This window comes from Emys orbicularis, chromosome 9, assembly GCF_028017835.1.
Source record: "Emys orbicularis isolate rEmyOrb1 chromosome 9, rEmyOrb1.hap1, whole genome shotgun sequence".
In the NCBI taxonomy this organism is placed as follows: Eukaryota; Metazoa; Chordata; order Testudines; family Emydidae; genus Emys; species Emys orbicularis.
In genome coordinates, this window is record NC_088691.1 from 55118944 (window position 1) to 55130505 (window position 11562).

Sequence of the window (11562 nt, forward strand, 5' to 3'; positions counted from 1 at the left end):
GTGTGGATCAGAGATATGGGTAACCAAAGAGAGGCACTTGAGAAGACTTGAAGTTATTGAAATGAGATGTTTGAGGGGAGACCTTGCAGGACCACATGTGGAAAGATGTCCTCAGGCATGAAACCAAGGTTTGCAGTATCAGAGAAGCTATAAAAGAAGAAGCTGAGATGGTATCAGCATGTACAAGGATGGATGAAAGGCATCCCGTTAGGGACTCATCTGAGACTAGAGTTTGCGGGCTGAAAACAAGAGGACAGCCAAGTAAACGGTGGATAGACTGTAAGGGAAGACGAAGTGGATATGGAGCAAGCATTGGACTGGCAAGCTTAGAAAAGACAGATCAACAATACAACCCCAGCTAGTTGGGAAAGGAGGAGAAGTAGCTGATAGAAACTTGTGTTAGCAGTTATTAGGCTGAAGTTAATCTGTTTGCAGTTAAAACTGTCTAAATCATGATTGTTTCACTCCGTATAGGCTAAAGAGCGTGCCAATGGAATGGAACTTGATGGGAGAAGAATCCGGGTAGATTTCTCCATAACAAAAAGGCCTCACACCCCTACACCTGGAATCTATATGGGGAGACCAACTTAGTAAGTTACTTCAGAAATTGAATAGCACAAGTGGCATAAAGGAAATGCACATTTAGTTTGCCACGTAGTCTGTTTTATTTTGCTAAATTATCTGTGCTCTTGTAGGAATTCTGTATCAACACAATCCTGATTTTTATTTATTTATTTATTGGTGCTTTTTGTTAAAGGCCCAGATTTTCAAAAGTCTGGTATAGACATGCAACTCTTGGTATATGGGCATAAAATAGTAGTGCACCTTGATTTGTGTACTTGCACCAAATGTTAAAATCATGCCAGTCAACATTGCGGCTACATATCAAACAACACTGTCAGGAAAAAATGTAATTGATCTAAAAATTCTATTTTCAGATAAAGCAACCTTTAAAATGTCAAATGATGGCACTTATTAGCAAAGTAACTGCCACTCAGTTTACGAAAATGACAAACTTGTGTAGTTATCGTTGAAGCAAATTCCATAACTTGTATTTAATTCTTACTTGTGGGTAGCCCTCAAAGGTTGTATGCTTTTTCCAACTGTAAAAAGTCCAGATGCATTTGTGTACAATAATTTAGTGACTTGTAACATTGTGTTTAGATAACCATAAATAGAAATAAAACTACATGAACTTTTTTCACTTACTGGTAATACAACATTTGAAGGCTTTAAAAAAAAAAAAAAAAAAAAAACTAATGCACCAAAAATGCATCAATTTCAGTACTTTGTCTCCAACTGTCTAATGTTCCTTAATTTAGTCCGTTCTTAACTTGCTTCCAGTTGGCAGATGTGACTCGTCCAGATCTATCAGCATAATTGTTTTCCATGGGAAATGAGGCCTGGAAAACCAAGAGGGCATGGGCAGTTAGAGGCCAACAGTAGGAGAGGCCATACCCAGAAATGTTAAACTTGTAGCTTTAAATCTGAGTTTGTGATCTAAAAAGCTTGTATTAAAAATTTTGGTTTCATCCCATGAAAGGCACATGAGAACTAAGATCTCAAGTTGAAACACTTGAAGAAAACAAAAAAGCTGTCAGCTGACAAAAGTGAAAAGTCAGTTTAGTAGCTGGTACATTTTAAGTCACTACTGGGGGTTGGACTAGATGGCCTCCTGAGGTCTCTTCCAACCCTAATCTTCTATGATACTGGGCTCACTGAGGAAAAATCCTTCCAAAAGGGACTCCCCCCCCCGAAAGTTACGAATAGGTGAAAGTTGTCTTAGAAAAGAATTCCTCCTGCAATATTTAAACTTAGTGTTCATGTCAAAAAGTAAAATCGAGATTAAGTTTGCAGTTACATTTCCTGGCCACCTTATTTGAAGATTCCTACAGTACTGTTAGCTCAGCCAGCCTTTGCCTGTATGCAGTATTTTGTATTTTTGTAACTTTGTTTCACTGTTCCATGCAGTGGCAGCTCCCGACGAAGAGATTACTATGACAGAGGGTATGACAGAGGGTATGATGATCGTGAATATTACAGCAGATCTTATAGGTGAGCCACTAGTAACAAATACAAAATATGTGCAGATCACCTGGGGCTAGAGTTTCTCTTGAAACTCCTGCATTTTGGAAGTAAATTATTTGCATTTCTTTTGAACTTATTAAATGTTATAACTGTACCTTTGAAACTCATTTGAAGTCACTATTTTACATCCAAGCTCTGGTTTTGAAATCTTTGGCCTTTACTGCAAATAATTGTTGTTTGCCATCTGTTATTTTTGATGTACAGCCAGTGTGACAGACAGATCAGAATTTCAGTTTGAATGAGATTTAATTTCAACATAAATAGTCCATAATGCTATACTTACATGTATATCTGTATAATTTTAATGGCTTAATAGTGTCTATGCTGTGAATACTTCAGCTTTAAGAGCAAGCACACATATACACCTCTTCTGTATGCTGGCCCAAAAGGGGAAGAAAAAAAATCTCCCAAGAGACAGCAGTGGTGAAAGTACTAGTATAGACCTCTGCCACTTGCATTTTCCCATCTGGTGGTCTAGCCATGCTCTGGAGAAACGTAGTCAACACAGCGGTAAAAATAGCAGTGACCACCAATGCTCAAAGTTATTGCCATTTGGCGTACAACAGTGGAAGATTATTTTGAAAGTTAGAGTGTAGATGAGGTCATAAATTAAACCTGTCCTTATACTGGACAGATGTACTATGAAAATGTCACATAGCCTTTCTACAAAACAGAGGGCAATCCTATTTCACGGCTTCATATCTATCAACTAACTCCTTGGCACCCATAGTTGGATTTTGCTGTTGTAAAGCCTGTTATGGACAACAGTTGCTTCAGGATCCACCAACACAGCTACTAACTAGGAAATGAGAAGATAAAACAAATTAAGGGAGAAAGTGAAACGTTAGACACATGCAGTGTTGAATTGTAGATAAAACTGTAGAATGCAGGGGTAGTGTAGGAACTTTGAATTCTATGATATAGATAAAAGGATAGAGGGCAACTGTTTAAAGTGGCAGTGCTAACAAGGCTTAATAGCGGTTTTATTTTGCAGAGGATTTAAGTCTGACAAACCTAGCATGGTTGTACTTAATGTGACTGAAAGTTCATAGTTAACATATGTTGCCATAGATAAATTGTAGAACTGTTTGAAATTTATTTAAAACACACTTGAATATAGCTAGTTGGTGGTGGTCTTGATGAAAAATGTCATGTTACATCTGAATTTTCAGATTGATTGCGTGAACAAAGTTGGACCATGTAACAGAGTCAAGACACAATTGAAATGTTAAGCTAATATCTAGTAGTTCATTTTTTGTGTGTGTATTTTAATGACTTCCTATCATCAGGCCTAAGGCAGATTTTGTGCAGTTATAAGATCTTAAATCTTTTATTCCGTAGCTGGGTCAAAATATCCCTTCTGAGCAACTATTTCCTTTAGTCCTTTTTCCTGTCACTCCTCCTAGGACAACCTTACTTTATTTTGTCTCCTTCTGTAATAATCACTCAAAATTGGTCATGCTTCCTTTTTTTCTAAATCTGAAAGTCTCTCATTTTGGAGAGTCAACGAATCCTCCAAATGTTACTTGCTTTATTCCCTTTATGTTGTAGCCAGGCCTGTCTCTTCTCCTGCCCAGAGCATCCTATGTGGCTCTGAGTCCCTCATGTTTTTATGTCTCACCACAAACACCTGCTTTTGTTCTGCTGCTGATAATTTTTCCACTCTCCAGAACTCCCCTCCTACAGCCAAATGGCTTCTCCCAGCTCTGGCCAATCTCTTTAGCATAACTATTGACCAGCCAGAGTATAGTATCTAACCTTACCTACTCTCCATTGTATCTCATCTGGGCGATATGTGCTTACAGCCTTGTCAGCAGCGGTGGATACATACAGACAGAGGCATTTCATCATACAGAAATTTTCGTAACCTCACAAGATCAACCAAAATTCATAAGTTGTACACATTCTCCATATATTCATCTTCCTATCCACTATTTTCTCCTCCCCTTTACCTGTTACATACACTCTTGTTCTAGAAGTGTCGTGCTTTTAGAACAGAAACGCTTGGTAAGAATACAGGGGCTCCACCTTATGTAATTTCAACAAACTGTCTGGGCCTCAATCTTTCCACCTACCCTTACTTAAAAATAAGCAGGTAGATTTTGGATTTTGCCTTGTTCTGCAGCATATTTACAGCCTTTATCATAATTGAAGCTGAGGCTAAGCCACAATCTTACTTCCTGTGTCTGGATGTTTAAGAATCCACCAGTTGTCCTTATAGCTAAAATGCCTTATCTCTTTTTGACGTGTTAGAACTTAACTCCCTCACACTATTATTTGTACTGTATTACCATAGTGCCTAGGAACCCTAGTCATGGAGCAGGTCCCCTTGTGTTAAGGAAATGTACTCTCGCCTAGCCAGATCTTATGGAACTAGGAGTGTTGTCATAAATTAAGTAATATAAATAACATTTTTGCTGCAAGCAGATACTAATTACATACATTGGTGCTGTACTAGGAGATCTTATTTGAATAAAATTCTATTCAGTCTTTAGAAAAAATAGATAAGGAATTCCTAATTAGAAATATTCAGTATGTAGTCTCCTTTCCTGCCTGCCTCTCACTGGAAGTGTTAATTTTTATCATTTTGCTTCTGGCCTTTGAGAAGTAAAGTTAAAGGTCTTTGAATATCCACTTATCCCCTCTTTTTCCCCTCATCCTTCCATTAGGCCCAAAGGATCATTGTGAAAGGGCAGAGTTGTGGCCTCATCTATGCTGCAAATAAGCACAGAGATTGCAGCGATGAGCAGGGGCAGAGAGGAAAGCAGAATGGACAGACCTATGTATGTTAGACTACCTGTGTAACTTCAAACAGAAAAATTATCAATATAGTGTGTTCATTCCAAAGTAATCATCTCCTTATTTTTCTAACATTTCCTTCCTTTCCTCCTTCCTTCCATCATTTGAGTCTTGTCTAGAACTTTGATTATAATGTCTTTGGACCGGAGACCGTATTTGCATTGCAAGACACCTGGCACGTTTGTAGATGGTGTATAACGTATAACATTTACAGTATATTATATTTGGCTACCTTATACCAAATGTAACCACTTCCCCACTACATAATTAAGACAGTTTCATTAAAATGATAATGAGAATTTTACTAGCTAATGCGTGAAATCCTATCATGAGAATGAACTGATCTTACTTGTCTCATTTCGAAACAAAACTACTGCTCCCTGGTGAGTGAGCAAGTACAAATTTTTGCACAGAGTAATGTGACTGCATTTGCTTCAATTTAAAATGGAAGATAATCTCAAACTGCTGCTACCTGGAGGATAGGAAATTATAACGTACAATATTGGTAAACTGGACCATGAGATTTCCTCAACTTTCCCAGACACTTTGTGATTTTTGCCAAGCCATGCTGGGTATAGTACATAAATGAACTGTGATGAGACAGGTAGCTTACACTTACACAATGCAGCAAATTTTATTTAGGTATTTTCTTGTCTTTCCTGTGTGATCCAACTGTAGTTTTATATTAGATATAATGCTTTGTTTTCCTTATTTTATACCTTTGAAAATAATAGTGCGAAAAATGTTGTTTTGCTTCTGTCTTCACAGAGGAGGAGGTGGTGGAGGAGGAGGAGGAGGATGGAGAGCTGCCCAAGACAGGGATCAGATCTACAGGTATGCTTAGACAGGATTTAATATCCAAAGAACAGTAGAAATGTTCATGAAACGGCCTGCCTAAAAAATTCAAACAGCTGAGGCCTAATGTACATCCAAAAGCATTAAAAGAAAGTGGAGTAGTCACTAGTGAATGAATACAATTCTTCAGCGAGCCACAGAACTCATTAAAACAAAAGTCCACCTGATTAAAATTATATAGGTTGGTGATAACATTATATATATTATATAGGCTGCTGATGGAGCTTTACGCGTAGAAAATTCACAATCTGTGCCAAAGTTATGAATTTTTCAGTTACTCTTAAACTGTTCTGTGGACTTTAGTGCTGGGGGACAAGACCCAGTGGGGGGGGAAACAAATGTAGAGAGCCTTGATTTGGGGGGCTGGGGGGAAGGAGATTGCAGCTGTTGGTGTTAGCTATTCATCTCCAAATAAATATTTAAATTGGGAACAAATCTAAGATAAGTAGTATTGGTTTGTTGCTTATCATATGGTATGCTGTTTGATTACAGATAAGATTAATGTTTCTCAGGCTCTGAATATTTAATAGTCCAAAAATTAACATTGGCATTACTCATGGTTTGTTTTTTAAAATCTAAAATGAAACCTTTTCTCTGGAAATATTAAGTACCTCAAGCTTGCTTTCTTCATACACTACTAGCTTTTGTAGGCATGCAGTCACCCAACACACAGTGAACCTGTGGAACTCATTTCCAGGGGATGTTGTGAAGGCTAAGAGTATAACTAGGTTAAAAAAAGAATTGGAAAAGTTCCGGGAGGGTAGGTTCATCAATGGCTATTAGCCAAGATGGTCAGGGACAAAACCCCATGCTGTTAGTGTGCTTAAGTGGCTGGTTGCCAGATCCTGAGACTGGACAACAGGGAGTGGATCACTCAATAACTGCCCTGCTTTGTTCATTCCCTCTAAAGCATCCAGCACTGTTGGAAGACCGAATACTTCACTAGATGGACCATTGGTGTGACCCTATATGGCCATTATGTTCTAGTACCTTTACTGACTTTTAGGTAGCATCTATCAATACAGTATACAGATGCTCCTGTCAGCTCTGCAGTGCGAGGTTTTCAGTGAATCAACTGCTAGTTAAGAATGCTGCACAGGCAGCTACAGTGCATGTGTGACCGGATTAACCTTAAATTTCTGGTGACCAGTATTCATGGGATGTAGACTAATCAGCAATAGGGGTGTTGAAGGCGAATTATAATATGGTATTTCTTGGTATCATTTGTATTTGTGTATATCAGTGTTAATTACTTTGCAACCTGAATTAGCTTAATTATCATGTTAATCCTTTCCACAGGAGAAGATCACCATCCCCATACTACAGCCGAGGAGGTTACAGATCTCGCTCCAGATCTCGATCCTATTCACCTCGTAAGTCTTGTTTTAGAATTGGTTGTGTCATTGATTGGATGATGACTTCCATGTAGAAGAAAGAATTGAGAGCACGACTACTGGATCTTTAATATTCTCGCCATCTAATTTAATGCCCCTTGAAAAAAAACTGAGTTCTCCAAGCAAGTGACCACCTTTTAAGGACAAGGCAAATGTCAGTTTCTCAGTACCTTGAAACACCAGTCCTCCATATGTCAAGTGTCTGAGGGCTTGCTTACACAGGGAAGATCAGTGCTATAGTTAATACTGGTAAATTTCCCTATGCAGACAAGCCCTTAGCTCTTGAATTTCTGTTTACCCACTTGAACAAGGTGATCACAGATGTTGAAAGGCTTTGACTGATATATTTAAAGATTTAGCCTATTAGTAATTACAAAATGAATTAATGTATGTTTACTTTTTCCTCTTACAGGTCGCTATTAAAACATGAAGTTTAGAGGAATTTCTAACTACAGCCCTTGAGCTGGGATCGCAGATATGTGGACAATATTTTTATTGTCTATTCTGTTTAAAAAGTGAGCAGTGCCTAGTGAATAGGTGACTTTTACACCTTTTATGAAGACTACTTTTTGGTGAAGTTAAAATGCTGTTTCATTCTGCATATCTGTGTAGTTCGGTGCTTTGTTCAAAGTTGTGTTTTTGAGAGGAGTATGTTTTGCATGTATTTTTTTAGTCAGAATTTTGACTGCTGAAAGGTTTCTATTATACAAAACTGTTCATTTAAAGTTTTTTCTACTGATTCCAGGATATTCTGAAGATCAAAACCTGTGTAAAATGCTTTCAAATGGTAAAAAATAATAAACAGTTTGATTTTTACTTCCCAAATCTTATGCATAGCCAAAGTAATCTGTTCCTCCAATTTTCAAATTCAGTAGCTAATTAACTAAGAGAAGACCGTCATCGCCCTTCTCCACAGCCCGCCAGAATATGCATAGTATGAAGCCCATTAATAAAATGTTAAGTTTATACTGCTTTTATCTGGACAAAAGTTACTTCTACAAAATCGCTGCTTTGTGGCTTGTAAATAGATGCTTATCTAAAGGTCTGACTTGTCAAGCCTTATGTGTAACTTGTACGCTAGCAGGAGGGAGGGGTAGGTTGAATAGTATTGTATACTTGGAGAAGGCTTTTTTATAAATTACTGTTATATGGTAATGTTTGAGCTTTCAATTGGCTGTCATGGGGTGAGGGAATACATTCTACACCTCCTAACATGTTATGTCTGAAGGCTTGTGAATGAGACCATGTGCTTTATTAGGGCCAGGCAGGGAATAGATTTCACTGGAGTAGACAACACGTACACAACTAATGGGCATACAAAGTCCGAGGCACTCATCTGTGAGGTTTTCACTTCCCAAAGATAACCAACTAAACTGTTTCAATTCTTAAAAATGGAATTATTCCTTGAAAATGTAGCTTTTGTAATACTTCAGGGATTTGCATAAGCTTTTAAATCTCTGAAGTATTGGAGACCATGAATGTACAGAACTAGCCTACTAGTTCCCTGCTTTCTCAAACTACAAAGTAGCTTTCCTACCACTCTTCTGTTTACTAAAGTTTTTTTAATTTGTTTGTTTTTTTTGTCTGCTACACTGCCATCAGTGGATTTCTCACCCATTCACAAGTAGGAAGAGCAGTATATGGCCTACATATGAGGTGGGGAACTTAAAGGATCAACAACACCAGGAAGGAAAAGAAAAATGTGGGGATGGGGATAGAGGGAGGTAAAACAAGAATGAAAATGGAGAGAAGGTGGCAACTATACTGAGTTGGCTTTCTTAGCTTTATCCTGAGAGAGTTCCTGTAGGAGTGATCAGCACAAAGTATGATCACAATCTCACTATTATTGGGTTAAATTGCAACGTTTTACTCCAGACTTGCTTTTATAGATTTTTACGGCCAGAAGGGATCTCCTGCTTAACATAGGCCAAAGAATTTCACCCAGTAATTCCTGCATCAGACCCTTATCTTGTGATTGAGTTAGGGAATTGTTTTTAGAAACAGACACCCAGTCTTGATTTAAAGACTTCAAGTGATGGAGAATCCAGCAGTGTTCCAGTGATTCATTACCCTCACTTGAATTTTGCTATGTCTTTGATAACATAAAGAGCCCTCTGTTGTCAGAGATCTCACTATATAGGTACTTAAGAGACCATGGTCAAATCACCACTTGACTTGCACTGTGTGTGGATAACAGAACTGGAAACTGCATTCTTGTAATCTTACTAATGCCATCTACAGAGGTAATGCCACAACCCTACTCCTATTCAAATGTTCCCGTTTATACCTCCAAAGGTCACATTACCACTTCAAGCCACCACATCACATTAGGAGCTTAAGATCAGCTGGTTAACTATGATTCACATCCTTTTTGGAGTCATTTATAAAGATATTGAATACCACTAAGCTAAAAACAGATCCCTATGGGACTCCACTAGAAACACCTCTATTGGGAGTTATTCCATTTACAAATGTTGTTTGATCTGTTTTCCTACAAAGGAACTAATAACATCACCATTTACATAGAGCAAAAAAATAAGTTTTTTACTTTTTCCTCAAAGTAGGGGGAAATGGAGAAGAAACAATGTATTGATGCAGGCCATATGGTATTTTTATTCTGTAATGTGTACAGATACCAGGGATGTTTGTATGTAAGAAGCTAAATTGAAAAGAATAGTAAGGTGAGGAGGAGAGGCAGCCATGGATCTTTTAAAGGGGACTTCAGAGATTTGGTTACTCAAGAAACATTAATACATATAGTTTTATGGTATGTTACTGTCCCATGCTAACTTACACTGTACATTGGTAGATGCACCAGACCCTGCTACAGGTCAGTGGCAGAGCTGGCAATAGAATGCAGGCCTCCTAATGCTATGTCCTATCCTACATTTGTACTTGAAAGGGTGTTCCAATCACCATGCTTAAAACAAGAGGGTCTTTACTGTGCATCTAGCCCCAAAAAGTTAAATCCTGGTACAGCTTTGTAAAGGCCAGGTACGTAGTGTGCTTTGGTCCTATCTAGGCATACAAAACCAGCCTGTTAAAAGCAAAAATTGGGAAGGTACCTGGCAGTGACAGAGGGCCTATTTATAAATAAGCATGTCTGAAATGTGAGGAAACTGATGTGATTGGATGATTAAAGCTGGTAGGAATTCTTGGGGGGGAGGGGGAGAGACAGTCCATCCTCTACCTGGGACTTGAACCTAGCTCTTCCCATCCCAGCTTAGTCCCCTAGCCACCAAACTTGGTTATACTGAGAGTGGGGGTCTCTCACATTTTCTGTTAGAAAAACTTTAAAAGGTCTGTTTTTGAACATTTTCCCCATTCCAAATTGGGACAAATGCATTAAAAATATTAGCAGGACAGGAAAACTTTCCTGCTTAGCTCTAGGGATAATGCCGTGTAAACCACTGGCAAGGCAAATTAGGCCATGGGGTGGGGAGCGGGTACCATTCTACCTAGACATTTTTTAGAAATGTGAAGTGTAGTAAAATTTGTGTGGGCTGGATTTCTCTGTAGAATCTGTGTGGATACAAATTGTGGGATTACACCACTGGCCTCAACAGGAGTGTGTGAGAGAAATGCAACGCTGGAAATCAAAAGCTACGCAATAATAAAATTGGTGACTTCAACTCTGTGCAGGAGTAACATAGTGGGACATGGGTTAGAGAAGCAATTTCTTTATTCCAGGAACAATTGTTGAGACACAAGGAGGCTATGCCTAGTAGTAACTACAGTTAAGCCAATTAATCATAACCAACATGTAAATTCATCCTGGTCGGAGGGATCATACTAGGACTACTGACAAAACTTTTGTCCGCACCAAATTTTTACTGTCCCACTAATGGCATAGTTGACTAAACTGTGAATAGAGCACTTGGATAAATGTGTATTGATCTTAATGAGCCCAAGAAAATCAGACTTTTCTGGAGTGAGAACATTCAGGCCAACTTGAGTTCTGTTTAATGCATTCATGTTCTGTAGCAGCAGATCACTGATGGCCTTGCAGAGAATGGGCTCCAGTAGGCTGTCATGCAATGCCAGGAGAAAATAAGTGTATGAAGGTGCAAAATGGTCTGAATGATTTGAACAACAGCTGTTGGCTAACTTGTCCCTGCTTTGCAGAGCTGAGCTAAGTTCTCATGACTAGTCCAACCACAGATCCAGATAGTTGAGAAACCCAAACCGGAGGAGTTAGTGTGGAAGTCAAGGAATGAGGGTCAAGAAGTGGCCTGGCAAAAGAACAAGGCCTTCTCTGGTTTGGGAGTTCTCTTAAGCTGTGCCTGTGCTACAAGCCAGGGGCTTGATTTCTCCTGCTCACATACATGCTTGTGCTAGTTCTCATGAGTGTAAGTAGCAGTGTAGCCATGGTAGCAGCAGCAGAGGCTTAGCTCAGCCAGGCTGAGTACATGTGGGAGCATGGCTA

The 11562-nt window shown here is 38.8% G+C and overlaps 1 protein-coding gene across 1 annotated transcript in view; it reads left to right on the plus strand.

Moving 5' to 3' along the window:
- Positions 1–7961, plus strand: part of LOC135883325 (transformer-2 protein homolog beta) — a 34597-nt gene extending 26636 nt beyond the window's left edge. Inside the window, exons 5-9 of the mRNA XM_065410369.1 lie at positions 475–590; positions 1972–2055; positions 5656–5721; positions 7042–7115; positions 7549–7961. Of these exons, the coding sequence (XP_065266441.1) occupies positions 475–590; positions 1972–2055; positions 5656–5721; positions 7042–7115; positions 7549–7559 (351 nt within the window). The 3' untranslated portion in view covers positions 7560–7961. The remainder of the gene's footprint in view (positions 1–474; positions 591–1971; positions 2056–5655; positions 5722–7041; positions 7116–7548) is intronic.
- The last annotated feature ends 3601 nt before the right edge of the window (positions 7962–11562 follow it).